This window comes from Corvus kubaryi, unplaced genomic scaffold, assembly GCF_017639235.1.
Source record: "Corvus kubaryi isolate FWS band 111438036 unplaced genomic scaffold, C.kubaryi_AGA036_p1.0 65458, whole genome shotgun sequence".
NCBI classification, from domain to species: domain Eukaryota; kingdom Metazoa; phylum Chordata; class Aves; order Passeriformes; family Corvidae; genus Corvus; species Corvus kubaryi.
Window position 1 is genome coordinate 50,076 of NW_024582016.1, and position 20,588 is coordinate 70,663.

At 36.6% G+C, this 20,588-nt stretch overlaps 1 protein-coding gene across 1 annotated transcript in view; it reads left to right on the plus strand.

Annotated features, from left to right (window-relative positions):
- LOC121673490 (TBC1 domain family member 5-like) overlaps positions 1-20,588 on the plus strand; it is a 116,855-nt gene that overhangs the window by 30,751 nt on the left and 65,516 nt on the right. The window contains exon 10 of the mRNA XM_042046825.1: positions 4,568-4,740. Coding sequence (XP_041902759.1) covers positions 4,568-4,740 — 173 coding nt within the window. The remainder of the gene's footprint in view (positions 1-4,567; positions 4,741-20,588) is intronic.

Here is a 20,588-nt window from a genome sequence, read left to right on the forward strand (position 1 = left end):
TTTAGTATGTTGCTGCTTTCATAAAGCTTTTGCAGTGTCCTGAGTTTAGTTCTGCAGAACTCTCCTTTGCAAGGACCTTCTAGAGACCTTGCCTAAATCGTGCATGGCAGGAAGAACAGTTCTCTCAGTCAGTTGCTCAAGATTTCCTTTGACTATTTCTTTTCCTTTCTCTTTCCATCTTTAAGTTTCCCTTTTTTTATTTGTGTGATGGAGGGTATGTATGGAGGCTCTAGCAAAATATTATTAATGGTATTATGGGTATTGCTGAGACTTTCAGTGTATTATATCCTAAAAGAGTTGGCCTCCAAACTTAGTTTCATCTTGATTCACTCCAGCATTTTTTGCATAGACCATGGGGACAATATCTAGAGTTAACAAAAAATTAATGAGAATTTGGTTGGTTCTGGATGTCCATATGTGTGCACCAAAACCTATAGTTGCAAACTGTAATTAGGGAGTACTAGTTTGAATGGTGGTTTTGTCAGTCTAATGAAGAAAAAGTTGTTCACCCAAGACTCATTTAAAAGCATCTATTTTCTTTAAGTATTTAAAGTATTATATATTTTATCAGATATGGAGCATTGACATCTTGGCCTAAGTTATCTACAGTTAAAAATTACTTGGATTTTTGTATAATTTCAGTAGCTAGGGATAAAGCATATGAGATACAAATTTTACTACATTGGCACTTTTATTTCAATAACAAGGCTGTGAGATATGTTTCTCTGAGTGTAGCTTTTCAAAATTCAGTGTATTCAAATGTATTTGTTCCAATTTCTGTGACAGAGGTGGTAAAGTCTGAGACTGAATGTTATTCCAGGAAATAACTAGGTCTGCTTACAGACTTGCAGTACTTGGGTAGAAGGTAAAAGTTTACATTGCCCTTTCCAGTCCTTTCATGGCATAAAAAATTAACAATGCAAAGAGAATGGATTAATATCTAGTTGTTTGTTCTTGTTCTTTGCAAACATGTATAATCTTTAATAATCCTTTCTTGTACATATGCCTTTTACAGTCATGACTTTGAGGGTTAGCTACATAATAAAGTGTGAATCTTCACAAAGGAAGCAATGAAAGCATGTGCTCTGAGAGACGTGTTACATTTTACAGCCTCTAACAGTTGTTTCCATTACTCCCAATTGCCATTAGAGGAGCTGCTCCAGCTACTCCATTCCCTAGTGGTTAATGAGAGAAATCTGTCTGCAGTTCATACTTGTACTATGTCCTAGCCTCTCTTTCCTGCTGTAGCATTTGTTTCCTAAATGCATGAATATATAAGTTGTATTAGTATCGACTACCAGCCATGCCAGTTCATGTTGTGGTACGTAATGTTTTGTGACAGAACTTGGTGACTCTTCCTAATATTTAGCTTAAGTTTTCAGCGGCATTTCACTGGTATTCATATTTAAACTGCTTTTAGGGGTGAATCTGGTGCTCTCCTATAAACAAATAGCACATTCTGAGCCATCCCTCATTTTGTCTTTTTGTTGTGAAGCACATCCTTTTAGGATTGACCATTTGTATTTCATGTTAGTAATAGATGACTAAACACATGCACTCAAATATTTTTGCAAGAATTAAAAGCTGACAAAAAGAAAATGGGTATTTTCTCTCACATGGCAAATAATTATATAGTGAGTATGAGCAGGAGCACAGTATTGGTTGGCCACTTGGCTTTAGGCACAGGCACTGTGAGTCATTCCTAGTTAAACATTTTGGCGGCTTGGTTTTATTAGCTTATTTGAGCATCTTTCTGTTTGGGCTGTTTGTTTCACACCAGCTATGTGATTTTTGGAGCAATTTCAGCTGACTAGAGGTATTGTCATTTTCTCAACCAAATTGCATGAGAGGAGACAACAGACATGACTTTGTTGTGCTCTAGTCATCCACCAAGCTTCTTGGTGGAGTAGACGGAATCAGGAGGCATGGACAGGCAAGGCTTTGTTACTGGCTGCAGCTGCTTCCTCACAGATTCTGTCATGCCTTGAAGATTTCTGTTAATAGGGTTAATTTCTGAGATGCTGATAAACTGTATTTTGATGGATACCATTTACTTGTCTCGTGCTTTTAGAAATGGCAAGCCAGCACGTACTATTGGATGCACTTAGCCATGTTTGATAGTCAGTCAGTCTGACAGTCAGCAATGTGTCAGTGCTGCATTATGCCAAGGTGCACAAATGCTGCAAGTGGCAAATAACTCCAATTTTGGCACAGAGGAAGCTTGCATTAGTTTTGATATTCACAATCTTTCCACGCTTGAGCCAGGGTTTAATAATCTGTCTTCTAATTTTGTAAAGATGGCTTGAAACCCACAGACAACTAATGGTGTAAAGACTGAACTGAGTAATAGCTAGTCTTTTCACATTACAAGTTCAAATAAGCAGAGAGATTCTGATGCTGAGCTTTCCATATAAGGTTTTATGCCTATAATAAAGAAAAGCTTAAAAACACAGGTCTTTTGAATCATCAGTTATGAATGCATGAAGTGGTCAAGCTGAAGTTAAAGTCAACTTGAATAAACCACAATAAAGTTCATACCCCAGATGCATGCCAAATGATAGAACATGCACAGTCTACAAATACATAGAGTTACAGACTTTTATGATTGGTTTCAAAGATAAATTCATATGTTTATGAAAAAAATTAATATAATGACATTTAACATTAAGGCAATGTTACCATATCATGCTTTAAGAGTGGTTTTATGTATAGAAGAAGATTAGTAGATACCTATTTTCAATATTTTGCATTCTAGCATGTGACCAAGAAAATAGTGAAATGGGTCTGAAATGATAGGAAATAGCCATACAGTGAAGAAATAAAATTCAGGGTAGAAAGTACACTGCCCAACTTGGTAAGAAAGAAGTTAACAGAATAATTTAAAAAATAAGTAGGAGAAATATCCTTTCTCAATGTACCTGCAGCTGTGAAGAGCCTTGGTATTTAACTAAGTGACAGCATTGCTTATTAGCCTCTAAGACACTAGATGTTTTATTTCAATTTTTTTTTGTTAGACTAGCAAAGATTTTGAATAAATGCATGCCATGTCAGTGAGCTTTATTTGACGATCTGAGGGAGCTTTTTTCAAGTGATTTGCTAGAGTATCTTAAATGAATATGTCTTGGTACCACAATATCATGGTTAAATTACCACACTATAATAGACAGATCAGTCCCTTTGCTGCAACTGCCATAGCAAAGCAACAATTAAGCAGATTTTAAGATACAGTTTATAATCAATCAGGTCCTTAAATAGAAATATATAGAAATCACTGCTCAACATCCTACCATATCTTCTGCAGTACAGAAGTCAAACCATTAAGAAAAGGTACTTCAAGCAAAGAAGATCAACATAAAAAAGATACTTTTTGGTAGACATTATTAAATGTTCACTGCCCATTTGATTATTAAACCATGGGATTTTGAAATAACCATAGGAAACTACCTTGGGAACAGCTTATACAATGAAAACAAACTTTCTTTGTTATTGATTGTTAAAAATAATGCTCTTTTCACGATATTGAAACAAGTGAATTTGTATTTTAACAATGTAAAATGCAATGAAGTCTCCTGAAATGATTAACCCTTTGATCTGGATAATGCTTCTCTATTAATACAGTGAGCAAAAGTGTAGAAAAACAGCAACTGTTTTTCAAACTGAAGCTTTTGGGTCAGAGGTCATGATGACAGATTGTAGCAAAGTCATTGCAAAATTCTTCTCTTCTTACTGTTCCAATTTTCCCTGTTTTATAACCTTAACAATGTTCCTAACAGATTAATTCTCTGTTTCCCTGTCCCCCTATCTTTCTCTTGATAGTTTTGACTTTTCCTTTTTTATTTCTCATTCTCCTTTTTACATGTTTCCTATTTGGTGCAGTTCATTACTTGCTGCATTTTTTCTGGCATTCTGTCTCTTTTTCAATATTTAACTCTTTTGCAAGAAGAACAAATTTAAAGCAGTACCATTTTCAAGGATGCTAATACTCCACTGGTTTTCACTTGATGTGTGTTGTGTTGTAGATCATGGCATAGTTTGCACAGCCCTCAGGTCCAACCAACTGCTGTCTCATTGTTCTATTTCTTTTTTCCCTTAAAAGTTTCTGATGCATTATCAAAGATGTGTAGGTTTTAAGGTGCAGCCACCAGATTTTCTGAGCAAGGGAAGCCTGTTTAGAAAGGATTGTTTGAAAGTAAGTTACTTCCTATTTGGTATGCAATTTATTGTCCTCTGAGGGCATGTATTCTCTACTGAGTTACCATTCATCTGCTTTATTCTGGACTGACTCAGACTGCTGATATTAAAGCTAAAATAAAGCTGTCAACACTTTGTCAGAGCATGAAAAGTAAAGCATGCACGTAAAAATTGATGTGCAGAATGATGGGCACTCCTTGGCACTCCTGGGAAGGGGAATCCCACAGTATCTTCTGCAGAAGTGGATACTTGAGATTCCTCTTCTGCTATAAAAGAAATTAGTTTATTTGGAAGCCAGTGTTTACAACAAACGAAATCCCTTTAGACAAAAAGGCTTCATGGGTTCTTTTATTCACCCTGTTTTCTGTATCTACAGGAGAAAGACGTGATGATAACACCTATGCCCTTTGCAAGGCCACAGGACTTGGGGCCATCCATAGCTATTGTAGCAAAAGTAAATCAAATTCAGGATCATCTGCTGAAGAAACATGATATTGAGCTGTACATGCATCTGAACCGACTGGAAATTGCTCCACAGATTTATGGACTGTAAGTCTTTGCAAAGCATTATTTAATTTAATTCCTTGGGGATTTTGTTTCACTGTATTAGGAAATTTTTGCCTTTAAATTTTGGATTAGAGGAATAGGACTAGAAAGAAGTACTTATCTCTTAGAATTTATTTGTTTTACAGCATTATAGGAAATGCCACCCTACTGTTGTAGTTGTGACAGTGGCATTTCCAGTGCAGATAATGTCCATTCAGCTACGTATTAGAGAAGTTGATGAAGACTCCTGTACTTACTGCATCAAGTACAGAGTCTACTTGGAGTTCTCCTATAAGAACACATGGGATAATAGGACACAAAAAACTGCTAGCATTGAGTGGTTTATTCACTTAATTTTATCACCAGTCTAGTATCAGTGAACTTTTCCCTATTGTGTTATGGGGTTTTGGGTGCTGATAATACAGGGGGAGCAGAGGGGCATGTTAAAAGTGAAGGCAAGGGTGTAATAAATTGCCTGTGTACAGAGTCAGCCCCATGAAGCTGCTTCATATCCACTCGGCTGGTTGTGTATTGTATACCCCCATTCCAGGGGGGCTTTTGGGGCCAGATGTGGCTTTGGTTGTGGCCTTATCCATGTATTTGTGCAGCACTGATTTCTAACCATTTATAGCTGCTGTAGTCAGTCTGGGTCAACACAGAGTGTGCAATTTGTGTGAACCATGAATAATGGTGAATTGACTGTGGTTTTGAAGAAGAATTTTGCCTTCATTGTCTGGAATTCTAGACATTTGATTCATTTTGATCATTCCTTAAGGAGTTGTCAAGCCATATGTGCAGTTGCAGGGACAGAAAAAAGACACTTTTTTTTAAACTATTTTTTACAGTGATTTAAAGTAAGATTGCCTCTGCCTTAAATGAAAAAAAAAGTAAAGGTGTGAACTTCCAAATGCAATTGTGGATTGTAACAACTCAATAGAAAATAGAGAAAGGGAAGGAAAAGGTGACTGTGTAAATGTCAGGCCATACTGCAATACTTAACACTAAAGTCTAATTTGATGTTACTGTAAAATGAAAAAATGCTGCAATGTAATATGCTCTCAAGAGAAGAGTTGAACTACTTATTAATAACTTATATTAGGAAGATAAATGTAATTCTACAAAACTTACTTAAATATATTTTATAGGTATGGGTTACCTACAGGGGAGGAAAAATAAGCCAAGGAAACTCAAGGTATTAAAAGTACAAAGAGGACAGATTGTCCTATTACAAGATTTTTTGCATCGTGTATTTTCTTAATATCTTCACAAGTCTGGAAAAGAAAGCAAGCATCCCTAATAAACTTCAGGGGTAGTAATGAATAAGTAGGCTTTATAAAGATGAAGGAAAACAAAAATAAATTGTTTCATTTATGAAGACTTATGAAAACTAAGAGAGAATAAAATAAGTTAAACTTCAGAAATTTGCAAACAGATATTTTGGGGCAAAAATAATTTGTAATGTAGGTATTAGTGTCAGTTTCAGATTTTGCCTTTCAGTAGGAGAAATAATTGGAAGAAAAAATTATACTTTAGCTCTAAACATAATATTATAATAACAGAAGAACAATGCAGTCTGGTGTGGCATAAATAGAACCGAATCTGAATAAAGAAATTTACAGTTAAGAGAATGAATTATGAGAGAGAGCTTCAGGCTGACTATCAGGAAAACCTTACTAACAGGGAGCTGTTAGACTGTAAAATAATATATCAAAGTTAACAAAGGAAAAACCATCAGAATGTTTTAAAAACAGACTTTGAAAAGCTCTCAGAAATGGATGATATCATACAGACAGAGTCTGCATTGGCAGAAGAGGAAAGTAGGTTACCTGTGAGGTCATATCCTGCTCTGATTTCTGATTTGATATGGACAGGAGAAAAAGAAAGGGAAAGGAGCGTGACTGTGTTGTATTATTCTCACCTTTAATGATGTCTGAACTCTCCAGACTAGTAATTTCCAGTAGTGAACCAGCTGACAGTCTGAGATGCTGCATCTTTTCCTGTATTTAATATTTCTTGAACTAGCAACAGCATTTCTTTAAACAGCTCAGGTTATCAATAATTGCTTAACCTAACCGAAGTGCAGAATTCATCTGAGTTTTTTGTTGAAGTTTATTGTTTTGCTGAAGATTTACCGACAATAAGTATTCATCTGTCAGCCTTGATACCACTCAAAAATATACAAATGGTAGAAGAAAGACTGGGAACTTTGCTCAAAAGATATTACGGCATTCCTAGAGAAAAGGCCTGTATTTAGTAGCAGTCTACCCTAACCTGTACAAGTTATAAAGTTCACTTATTTTAAAATACAACATTTTATACTTTGCATCCTTCTATAACCTTCTGGGGTAAGGCAGAAACAATTATTTGCATTTTCATACAGTTGATTCCATCATTTGATGTTTTCAAATGCTTCTTTTTATTTTTCGAACACTAGCAAGACTTGTTCTGCTGGCAGGTCAGGTACCCTAGCTGTTTGTGCATTTCCATGTTCAGAAACTGTCCCTTACAATAGAATGTGGTTATACACTTCCTGAAATTATGTTTACCTGCTTACAAGACCAAGTTTAACAGGCATTTCACTGTACGACTCGTTAGTTTTGGTTGCTGTCCAGTTTTGAAATTTTAATCCAAAGCAGTAGATTGCCTTCTCTTCCAAAGTGCAGCAGTGAACAGACTTCGCATTCCCTGGCTGTCTCATTCCATTGCTGATTGGGAAGAGAACCCAGTTAGGTACAGCAAGGTAGACTGGGTCCTGGCTATGCCATACTTCCATGCTCTGGAAGTTCAAGTTGGTGTCACAGACAGCAGCAGCCTTAGCACAGGAATTTCTGTGTCTGGAAATTTTAAGACTTCACTGTCATTCACTTGCAGTCAGCCACTGCTTGTCCCTGTGATTATTATTCAGCTGCTATTAATATCAGCTGAAATGGAACCAGCAATACAGAGATAAAGGTTTTGTGCCTTATCTTTCTTTCTTTGCCATGTCTCTAGCCTGGACCCCAAGATAATGTTTTGCAAAATAACATTGTTTCACTCACCTGGTAGTACTGTGTATAGTCTAACCAAACTATAATAATTATCTAATTATATCTAATTTTGTACTTTGTAAAGTCAAGTACAAGAATGGTTTGAAAATAAAATGGAATTGATTACATTAATAGTTCAGTGACATGCTTTCCTGATAATAAACCTTTCTCTAAATAAAAAGAAAAAATTGCTAGGATTGAACATAAAGATTGGATGTTCCGAAGGGTTGACAGATTGAATATTCAGTTTAATTTTAAAATTAGATGAGTTAACAATGATTAATGGCCTAGATTAATTGGTACTCTGATGTTAATTTTTTTGACCCTTACATCTAATTCATGTTAAACTACAAAATAATTATTGCAAAACGATACTGCATCTTCTGTAGTGGCCAGTGTTTGCAGGGACAAATTAAGCAGGTTAGGCTCTCAGCTTGAAAAAGGACAGGGTTTGAGGAAAGTCTTCATATACCTGTATTATATGATATTTTCTTCCATTTAAAGAAATTTGTTGTAGGCAACTTCTTTTGCATTTCACTGAAAAGATGAATCCGTTGGAAAGGTCCTGCATAATGTCATTATTACCACTTTATTTTATGTACTGAGGGTGAATTATATTGCACCAAATTAATTTCTCATGGAACTCCATGCAATAAGTACAGCCAGATCATGTGAATATATATGATGCAGTTGTATAGAAATAATACACAGAAAGATAATGACAAGGCGTAAGGATAAAAAGCTTTATTTAAGAACAAAAATTAAATGTTGGCATAAACTCACCAGCTTCTGCATCATAACACTGATGGCAGTATTATAGTGGTAAAGCAAACTCCTCCTAAGCACATATCCAACAGACAATAAAGCACATGCCGAAGTGAGCGTAAATATTTCATGGTGGTTTTAGCTCAGTACAAAAAGGGCCTCTCAGAACATTGAGCAGCGATGACTCTGCCTCCTGCTGCCGCTCTGCTCTGCAGCCATCGATCAGAGACGCTGCCTACTGCGGCTCGAGAGGCGCTCAGCCCTGTAGCCTGGTACAACCGTGGCACTTCAGGAGGAAGCCTACCACAGGAAGCAAAGAAATGAAAAACAAAAGAGAAGGGTGCAAATTAAGTTGCAGGGGATCTAGGCACGAGTGTAGATTTGAAGGTAGCATTGGAAAGGTTATGTTATGGTAAAGTCAACAGCAGATGTGCTGTTCCACTATTACTGTTCTTACTTGCTTTGCTGTGAGCACTGCTGTGGGGCGTCCACCTGTTTTAGTTCCTTGCCCGTGCCATTATGGTACCAGGCAGTATTCTTTTGCGTAATTAGATTGGTCTCTGGAGGGAGAATTTAAAGGATTTTACCTGTGTAGTAAAGGAACATAAATCATATTCATTGTATCCGAAAAAAATTAAAATCCCACTAGTTATCAGAATAAGAAATCTTTATGATCTACGGAAAAAGTAGAACAAAGATCAGTCTTGCTAAGGAGAACTTTTCAGATCATCCAGGATGCCTGAGTTTATTTTTGATTCTCACACTAAAAGAAAATGAGATAATATATGACATGGTCCAAACCCATTACATTTCCTCTGTAGCTTTTAATCCAGTGTCATCAATCAATTGGACAGCAATTACAATGAAAGCAACTTTGAGCTATTGTGCACGTAGTAGAGGAACCACCAAAATCTGGCCTTGCTATTAAAAGGCAAGTATCTGGCAGCGAGTATCTAGAAATGGGTAAGACTAAGCAAATACAAAGTCTTTCTGAACAAAGCAATAATTCTCATTTGAATGTCCAGGACCAAATTAATCATGAATTTAGTATCTGGAATTGCTGTTGATTTCCAGTATTTATTTCCTGTTTGAATTAAACAAAGCATTATATGTAAAAATGATTTTAATGGACTATAAATCACAGCTGGTCTGTCAGTAGAGGGCTTGTTGAGGATTTAGTGCCAGATGACCAGGCCTTTCTAAAAGAGGTTAGTGTCTGCTGTTGGTCCCACAAATTACTAGATATAGTCTACTGGATTTTTAGATAGAGCTTTTGGGGGCTGACTCAGGTATCTGAAGACATTACTATGAATTCTATCTTGCGTAGTGAAAAAAGTACTGTAAGAGGAAACCTTTCTAAGTTAGGAGACAGAAGGAAACACCTCTGAAGCTACTTTAGAAAGCTACCCTGTGTTTTGATGGAGACAGGGATTGCCTCAGCTACTGCTGACGTACCGGTTGACTGCGATGGTTTACTAATTCAAATTACTACCTCTTTGCAAATAAATGAGGACAATTCTTGAAGATCAGGGTAGGTATCTTACCTCAGGCAGCAAGCAGATCCTGCTTAACTCTAAAAGCTGCTTTTCTTCTGTTTCAAAGTAAGGCTACTCACCCTTTCATGATCTTAAATGGTAGATATCTGTTCCTTATTGTTGGGTTTCTCAGAAAGCTTTCTAGTTCATTGATTAAAAAAATGTATATTTCATTTTGTGCTGCTTCTTGTTGTGTATTAGGTTGAAAATTACAGTATGACAAACTTGCAACTTTATCCTTTTTCCCAACTGTCTTAAATAGTATTTTAGTCTTACTTCTGACTTTTAAGATTTTAACATGTAAATAATGTAAAAGACCACTCTATAAACAGAATGAAGGATTGGTTGAGGTGTCAAAAGTGTTTGTCAGAGTTTTACTCTCCTGCTGCATAATTATGTGCTGAGCTGATAATGAGTAGTACTGGATGTCTGTGAGGATGGAATGCAGATTTGTCATTTTGTTGCTCCTTGATGCAGGTGATGTGCTTCCCATATGAAGTACAGGGAGTTGTCTTTATCTGGGAAGGAAACAAGCAAGAAAGCTTCCATTTTGACTTTTGTCACATACCCTAAAAAGAAAAAAAGCTGGTAGCATTAAACATAAATAGGCTTAGATTCCACTGGATTTGAAAAGAATTAGTATCTTCTTAAACCTGTGATGAATTTAGTAGGACTATAGACAGGTGTTGGGAAGGCTGTCTTTGTCTTTTTATTTTTTACTTATGTAGACAGTAGCTGTTGACTATAAAATCAGAACAATGTATGGAGAAGTTCTACTCCAGTAAGGAATTTAAGGTACCATATATCAAGTATTTACTTCCCCTTTGCTTTCTTTATACTTAAATCACATCAGCTGTTCAGGTTAACTACGTACTGTTTAATTTAGTGCATCATGTTGTTTCTTTCAATGACATGGAACTTAGTCTAGAAAACTCATCTTGGAAATTGGTACAGAAAAGGCAGTAAGTAGGTCAAGTAACTGTTGCCGAAAGTAATGATCTCAGCATACGCCTAAAAAATGAAACTGTGCTAACATGCCCATGCTGACATGGTGTTAGGAGGCAAAATACAGCACTTTGGACTTAAGCATTTGCGAGTAGCCCGGACATTTCCTGTAGCATCCAGTCCTGTGGATAATTCATGTTTTGGTTAACCAGTGCTTCATCCTCACTTCTTATTCTTACCGAGTCTATATGAATCAAGTTAGTATGGGCATGCAATCACATGTGACTAGCAAGTCCTTAATTTTCCTGTGAAGACATACCTTTAGAAATGATAATGAAGTATTGAAGAGAACCATGTGCACCATCCAGCAACGAAAGATCATCCTGTCATCAGTCCTTAAGATAAAAGTCAATATCCAAAGGTAGTCTGAAGATTAATACAAACAGTTGTTCACCCTCAAAATCTTTTGCATCACCTTGATGCACTTAAGAAAGAGCCACACAAAGAGGACCCTCTGCTAGAATCCAACAAGAGCAATAGCAAGATGTAGTAAACACAATTTAATGTTTAAATTGTAAAATTTAGAAGTCATACAGAACTGGGATCTAGTGGGTAATGCAGCTAAAAAAATTTTGTTTGAAATTTTCAAACAGATTAGCATGAATTACTTAAATGTGTAATGTTGGCTTGTTGGAAGCAGAGGTAACCCTCATTTTAAAAAACCTAAGTTTTTAATACTTAGTCATTATTCCATGTCAGAACAAAGTAGGCCATTTTGGATTTTTATAGATGGGGAGAAGGATGACAAGGAATTGCATTTGGAAAAAAAGCAATAATTAGTGAACTGCCTTAAGGTGTGGGATGTCAACTTTAGGGATAGCAGAGTCTTCAGTCTGAGTCTCCCTTGGCCTAGGAGGACATGTTAATCATCTGGCTCTTCAGGGTCATTTTCATTTGAGTTCTTCATTTTAGCAGAAAATTATATCCTGAAACCACAATTCATCACTAATGAAAATGTTGTTGAAAATTAGTGAAATAGTAATTCTGTAGGAATATGGCCAGTCTGCATTTTCTCTAAAAGCATCTGATTGCCCAGTAGAATGCAGTTAATTGGGAAAATGAAAGGCAGTATAGCGTCAGCATTGGGAAGAATGCTTCCTTTTTGGGTTTTCTCCCCACCAAAGTAGTAATTCACCAGGTAGTCAAGACACTCTGCTGCCACTTCAGATACCAAGACTAGTTCTTGGGTAGCCACTTCTACCCCTATGGACAGTGCTCTTCCTGCCCTTCCGTCTAACCAGATGTTACAGACTGAGGTGAGGGGTTTGGGTGAGGGAGGGGAAAAGGGTGGGAATCCTACGGACCACCTATATAATTCCCCTTACATATTCTGAATTTTCTCTGGCAGTTGTTTGATTGGGAGTTCTTGAGTTGTAGCTTGAAAGCTACATGACAGTGTTGGAAGTCCATGCAGCAGTAAAAGATCCTGCCCTGAAAATAATGCAACAGTCTGTCCTAATTTTTAAAATGGATGAGCTGGATAGTAGTTCTCCATGACCTTGTGAACCTCTTTCCAACATCTTTTTAGAGTCGTAGAAGCCTCATCAATTAAAAAAAAAAAATCTTGTTCCAAATAGGTGCATGCCTTGAGTGTCTTTTCTGGTCCTGATGTGGTTTTGAGCAAGAATTTTTAAAAGTATTCTATGAAATATTAAAGCAAGCCATCCATATCCGAAGAATAAAATCCATTAACACAGGTCACAGGAATAGCTTGCTCAAGAGTAGTGCTGTTAATTAGGATTGCACAATTTTGTGTAACTTTTGCATATTGTATGAATTCACAATATTTTAGTCTACGTAAAGCATGAGAAGTGATGTCAGAGAAACATTTCTAAGAATAGAATTATTTCACCAAACTAATGCTGTAAAAATGGGGAGAATATTTCATCACACCTTGTACTGAACGTAATAGCAAGAGGCCCCAAAGGGTTAAGTTACGTAACTTAGCAGGAAGGCTTCACAGATTTTGGCAAGAAGAGCAAATCTGTGCACAGCATTGCAAAATAGAATTGTCTAGTGAAAAAGAACAAAAGGAGACAGGAGTAGGAGCTGGTTTCCAATATGTATTTTGAAATCAATGAACAAGTCATACCCGAATCTTTACAGAAAGCCAAGGGTGCTGCCCTTCTGTATTCTTCCTCTGAAAACACTCTTAGCATAGCATTTGCAGCTTGGTATTGACTGCCAGTGATGACTCCCTTGAATTTCCAGATAGCACTGTTTCTAAGGCAAAAAGGCAGTGGATGCGCCTAGACTTTGTTATTCACTATGGAATGTATTGACAGCAGAACAGCAATTCTTCCCAAATGTCAGAGAAGCAAAATGGCATCACCCACTATAGCATCAGCTTGAGAAGTCCATGAGAGAGCATTGCCTTTCATAGACCTTTATACTGTCATCTGTCACTTTTAATGATCTGCTTTTCTTTACTTCTTGTCACCTTATTTGTAATTAGGACCATGGTTAGCATACTTCCTTTGATTACCTTTTATACTGTTTTTTGTCTGAGAAAGTGTCCAATACAGTGATCTTTGAATGCCACAGAAGCATTGGTATTGAGAAAGTGGAGAGAAAAGAAATTTCATCTTTCCTGGTTTTTAAGTTCCCAATATAATATAATGCAGAAAATAAGAGATAATGAAACTCCTGCAGCTTCTGACTGCTGGTACTCCTACCAATAATGCTACCAGGTTTTTATTCACAGAAGTGGAGAAGTTAGTAAAAAATATTTTCATACTTTGGATAAATCTATACACATACCCACATGTGCAGTGTAGCAGCAGAACTGCACGTTGTATGTTATGAAATTTGTTGCATAACATGTTGTATGTTATGAAATACCGTTACAGTGTTTAAATCAAGATTCCACAGATCTAAACAAAGTCTTTAGTTGTTTACAGCATACATCAGTGACTGTTGTGTGAGCTGTTAGTCTAAGCTTGGACCTTGCAGTTTATTCTATTTCTAACAAGTACATGTAGGAAGGACATGCAGAATCAGTAATATAGGGTTTAGGGGTTTTTTTACTAATGGAAATACAGTTAGGTAGAAATATATGGGACATCTTGAATCAAAGAATTCTCATTGTCTTAATTATCTAAGAGAGAAATCACAAGAGTAACGTCAAAAGAAGAAAATAGTCCTCACAGAAAATTTACAACATAATAATATGCTTAGTATCTAGAAACTGTATTAATGATGACACAGTTATATTTGTATAGACTGAGCAGTAGAAAAGATAATGGCATCTTTGACTTTAGCAATTCATATATTAGTGTTAATGGTTTGACATGCTACTTACTGAAAAATTGTTTAAAAGAATTGAAATATATTTAATTCTCCTTTTTCTTATTTCAATAATTGTAATCAGAAAAACCTTTTTAATGGTGTAATCCCAAATCCAGCTGAAGTATGTAGTTATACATCCTGCTTTAATGTACATCTGAGCTCTGGGGCTCTCATGCTGAAACACATTCCCTGATTTATCTTCTGTCTAAACTATTTCTTACATTATGACTCTGTGCTGCAGCCTTTGATATTCCCTGTGACATCATGAGACAGCTGTGTTACATTGTGTTTAAGCAGTACTAAACCTTTAAACTTTAAACGAATATTTTTCTTCTCAGAGGTATAAATAGAATATGTAATAAGCATCTGTGGGATATGCAATTAATGTCACTTGTGAGGAAAGGCCTTCATGATGCACTTGGGTTTTGGCACTCTTAAATTATGAGCTCTTTACTACACTCATGGGATAAATTCCATATCCCCCAGATGCTTATTATGTATCTTCCATCTCCCTTAATTCCTATTAGCTGGATTAGTAGTTGTTGTGATGTTGAGGTTTATGGTAATTTAACTGGGGTGGTTCTCAGTGATCAATAAATAAACTTCAAAAGTTTTAGTAATTTTTATTTTCTAGCTATTCCAGTGTGTGTAGCTGTAACAGTTTACATTAAGTGCTAGTTGGATATACCAAAAACTTTAGTCATCTGTACACACTGGTCTATCCATTTCCTAAATTTCAAAAAAACAAAAAAATTTATAAGAGCAAAAGATGTCAATAGCAAATGATGACCCGAATTGCAATGTTGTGGTGTGACTAATATTACCTTCAGCACCCACAAATGTTAAAAAAAATAGTTTATATAGAGAATAAATATTTTTTGCTAAATGACGATATTATTAATGTTCTAGTCACAGTCATTATCTGGAGAGATTGTCAAACTGGTACAGAATGGCCTAGATTAGTTGTCAACTCAGGAGCAAATAAGATTTTTAAAAGACTCAATAAAGTCCAGTGATTAATTGCTATATATTCTGATTCATGCCTATCCCATTTTATCTAATTTAATAAAAGTCTAAAATGATGATTAATCCTTTCGCATCAGCAGTTGCTGGTACATCCATTACATGTCCAATCTGAATTCCTCTGCCAAGGAGTTAACTACTATTTTGAACTTGGTGTGAAAAATATCATTATAAATTTCATTAACCTGATCATCAAATTTAAAAAAGTCAACTCGTAAAATCCATTACTACATATCACGCATCGAAGATTAAAAACTGGTCCTTAGTGGGCAGGAATAGCCAGGATTTAATTCCCACAGCATATGTTTAAAGCGCTCATATGACATTATTGTATCTGTAATTATCAGAATTTTATGTTTATTAACCCAAGTGAATTAAGAATCTTGTTTTGCGAAGAATTTAGCATGCATGTTAAATTGACCATTAATTCAGAGCTTATCAATGTATATGTACTTACCACATATGCAAAGATACTTGTTTAGCATATTTTAGCTTTTAGACAATTTGCCTTCCTTTAATTTTTCCTTCTCAGACAGAATAATTTACTTCTTCAGTGCTTCCAGTTGGCTGTCTTGGTGTGGATCCCCATGGATGACAATGATATAAATCTTACTTCAAGTAGTCCTTCTGTTGGAAACTTGGAGTATTTCATGTTAGCACTATGTCTCAACCATAACTATGTCTTCCTCTACACTAAGATGGCTTTTTCCCATCCATGGTTAGATGCGAGAGACACCCCTCCATGCTGTATAGTAATCGTGCCTCAGCCCAGAAATATCCACAAAGCCTCATAGCCTTGCAGATATGGGGTGGGTTTGTCACTTACTTTTGTGAAGGTTGCTCAAGTTGGAAATTCACTAAATGCATGAAAAATATGCAGCCAGAGAGCTCAGAAAAGCTGAATTCCCCCACCTGCTTGGGGGATTTGGACTGGGGTTGCAGTGACTCCACAGCCACCATCTGAATCCCATCCTTGCTGGGGCAAGGCATAGAGTGCCAGCAGTTACCTTAGGAAACGTCAGCCCCGACCTGGCCAGCGCCCCAGCAAGCCCCACCTAAGCTCTGCCCAAGGGGTAAATGCTTTTAGAGTAGTGTATAGAATGCACCACAGGAAAAAACAGAAAGTGGTTGGGACAGACAGCTGTTCTCTGGGTTGTTTTTCACTCCTGGCTGCAGGCTGTGGACCCATTGTTGGCTCCCGGCAGAGGGATGAAAGTCACATGGTTTGAGAAAATAGGAACTGTCGGGGTTTTGCCAAACCAAAACCATCACTACTTTATTATTTCATTTTATTTTCTTATTGGAACAAATGTGAAAGTGCACCTCCCTTCTGAAAGAGGTTTCTGCCTGCAGGATCTGCTTGTGCTGCAGCTGTAAAATGGAGGCACGGCAGGTGTTGGATGGCGATGCCCCTGTGAGCAGCCGGCTGCGGCTCTGCCGGCTGCACTTGGCACAGCCCGAAGCTGAGGTGCTTCAGACTGGCACAACTGTCATTACGTACTGCAGGGAGCTGTGCATCTTTACAGCTTGGTGTAGTTTCACCTTACACATTCCTCCTTGGCCTGCTCTAATGGCTTTGCCCATCTACCTTAGCCCTGCTCAGATGTTCTGGAGAAAGAACGTTCTTCTGGGAAAGAAAGCAAACTACTTTTTCCTGGGAAGGGTTGTCAAATATTGGAATAGGCTGCCCAGAGAAGTAGTGGGCTTGCCATCCCTGGAGGTATTTAAAAGGGACGTAGATGTGGCAATTAGGGGTGTGGTTTCATGGTGGACTCGGCAGTGCTAGGTTGGACTTGACAATCTTAGAGGTCTTTTCCAACCTCAATGATAATACAATTCTATAAAAAAGATGAAATTAGAAAGAGTGGAAAGGCCCTTTTTTATCTACAGCATATGTACCTGGTGAAACATGCTTTTCTCCCTCAATTTACAGACATCTAGCATCATTATTTCAACAGCTAGTCATGGCAGTGCAAAAGTGTTTCAGAACAGCCAGGTGATTCATCACAGATGTATATCACATATTCGGATTATCAGGTGTTGGACTTGGAAACACACATTTGCACCATAGTACAGCTGGTATGAAGAAAGAAGGAGAGCACCGAGATGATTTTAGTCTTGGAGGGACCAAAATTTATTTCTAAGACTCACCTTTAACAAACTTCTTAATTAAATTAGATTTAACCTATCTTTTGATGTATCTTTGATATAAATTATCTTTTGATCTATTTAATGTCAGACTCTCTGCAGGACTCCACGTAAACTCCACCAGCATGAGTAAAAAATCCTCAGTAGAGGTTGCAAGTGAATGTATGTGATGTAGTAGCAGCTCCCAAAAATTTGTCTCTATACTTTACAGGCTGGAATAATACCCAGATATATTTCATAAGGTCCTTCCTATAAAATTTTGTAACTTGTATCAGTTTATGAACATTATAGAGAATTGTTTTCTTAACTTCGTGGAAGAGTTAATATTAATTATCGGCTATGGAAAAAAGACAAGCAATGCTACATTTCCTTAAGAAAGTTTTAAGAGCTTAAGACTTTTTTTAAATTTTACTCTTTTTTTACATTTCAACAGTTCCCATTCCACTGAAAAATTTCAGGTATCATTAGTTGGCTTTTGGTGTGTGTCCGTTCCTGAAAAAATTCCAGTATTTTCTCTTGAGATGCTTTCAGTAAATGGCATTTGGCTTGAATCCTGAAGCACCTCACTACTGAAGTCATCTATAATAAAATGTTTCACCAGTATATCTGAGTCTTCCAAGTACCCAGTAATATATTTTTTATTAAATCTCAAAAACTGGTAACAGTTACATGATTTTTATAATTAGCACATATAGTTTGGTAACAAACTAAACTACTATCAGAAGACAAGACAATGTGGTAAATATGTGGTTAGTAAGGAGGAAGAAAGTTTGAGAGATGGTTAAATGACATACTGTGTGAAGGTTTTGCTGGAAGGGGAGGAGAATGTGGGAGGAAGGAGATGGAGAGACCAGACATAAGACCTCACCAACTGAATTGCTGAACCTGGAGAATGTGAGGTGTGTTTGCAGTGTAGCTCAATCATTAAATAATGCACAAGGGTTTATCTCATATGGCCAGTTGCAACACTCACCTCGTAGTCAAAGGATGAAATAAATATCCAATATGTAAACCTAAGCATATGTAAAATGGGTAAACACAGGGTAGCCTCGAACAGAGTTTCTCATTCTTTGTGTATGTGTAGGTGTGGATAAAGTCTTACATATGCAGAAACTGTTAAAACCCAAATTATTTAGCTAACTCCTAAGTAACAGACTGGAAAAAAAAAAATCTGGTTCAACTGATTTTGCTACGAGTAAGGGGAGAAAGAAGGTTCTTCTTTTTTTCCTGTTTCCTCTAGTTATAAAAATTACAGTGATTACACATCATAAAGCCTGTCTGTAATAAAACGCATCAGCTGGCCAAGGTTTTCATCGCTCACTCAATAATCCATTAATACAGCAACGCTGCCCAGGCATCTTTATAATACCAACTCGGAGGTAATTTTAATCAGCTAGACCAGCTGGTATTTAACAGCAGCTGCTGGAGACGCCACAAATATACTCAATAGCTGACATCTTTATTTGCAGTTTTTCAAGGGGAGAAGAGATCCTCCTGTGGTTACTTATATTAAGCTTCTTTTTTTTTTATATAAGTATTGGTACCGGAGGGTAATACCTGAATGAAAGCAGGAATAGAGTTAATGCAAAAAATAAAAAATACATTCTTGGAGTCAGAGGGCTTTTTCATGAAGCCCTCCTCATAAATGAACAAAAAAATAAAGCGTGGATGCCAGCTTTGTTGGAGTTTAGAACCTTTTCCTGTTACATTTACACTAATCTCAAACATGGCTTGCGGCATAAAATGTACTCTGCAGTGCTGCATCGCCCTATCTTACTGAAGCTTTCCTGTCTCTCCACAATATAAATATGTGATAAATAGTGCTCTTGGTAGGAAAAAAGTGATGCTTGCTCACATGTGTTCAATTTTAACTGACATGTACTTCTTTTGTCCTCAGTTTTGGCTTAGAGCGTCTGCATGCAGGAGTGTATACATATATATCTATGCTTAAAAACACGGGTGTTTGTGTATAAATAATAAACAATATGTTTATTTGTACTTCTCATCTCTTATAAGGCTAGAGATGAAATCAGCAACAGAATAAAGCACCGCTCTCTGCAGTAGTAAATGTGGAATACTATTTCACATTGGATTTGGGGTGGAACAAGCAGAGGCAACACGAAGTTAACAGTCACAAACACATTATAAATAAAAATTTAATTACACTTGGGGGAGCTTGGCTTACAAAGCTCACAAATCCATAATGGAGCTTGCTGGTAATAAAGGCCTGATCTGTTTGTTAAACTCCAATATTCCTGTCCTCTGTATCTCTTCTTTTATATAAAACTTCAGTTTCTGCATTGATTACCAATTGCAAAAAAGACTGACTTCACTGGTAAACAGTTTTTTTCTGTCAGATACCAAATGCCATATTTCTTTATTAAGAAAATAGTTATGACTCCTAGGTAGGGCAGGGGAGGTGCCATGAGAAGTGTAAGTATATCTATTTTTGTTGACTATTTATAAGATGTCATGGATGAGATATATCATAGATGAGATCTGTGTTTAATATGAATTTGAGTTTCTGGAGATAGACTTTTGTTAATTTATGGACAAGTTCTGAGGTAGAAGCTTCTTTGTAATGAAGATTTCAAGAAACAATAGTAATAGTTAAAATGGATATGAACATTGAAGAAAATACAGTACTGTTAAGGTGGTGTGTTTCTAGGACAGTAATAGTGAAAAGTAGTACATGGCTTTCATTTTTCTTCTTTCTTTCATTTCAAAATCTCATGTTGAAAAAAGTTGATGGTGTGAAGGAACAAACCTGAGTACATAGATATAAATCCCTAAACAAATTTGGAGCTATAGTAGTCATTTGCAGGTACTCATTTGTTAGTCCCAGTGAGTTACCTCTCTGTAGTCAAATACGGATCTGTCTGAGACTGTGATTGACTACTGCAAATTAAAATCCGGTGACAGAATGGATTACTGAGGTTGCAGTTTGACTAAAAAATACTTAGCAAGCATGTTTTCTCTTATTTGTAGTGAAAACATTCTGTTGAAGTTTGTTTAGTATGTTTGACAACAGACAGTTTGATATATTGCTGGGCACAGCAGT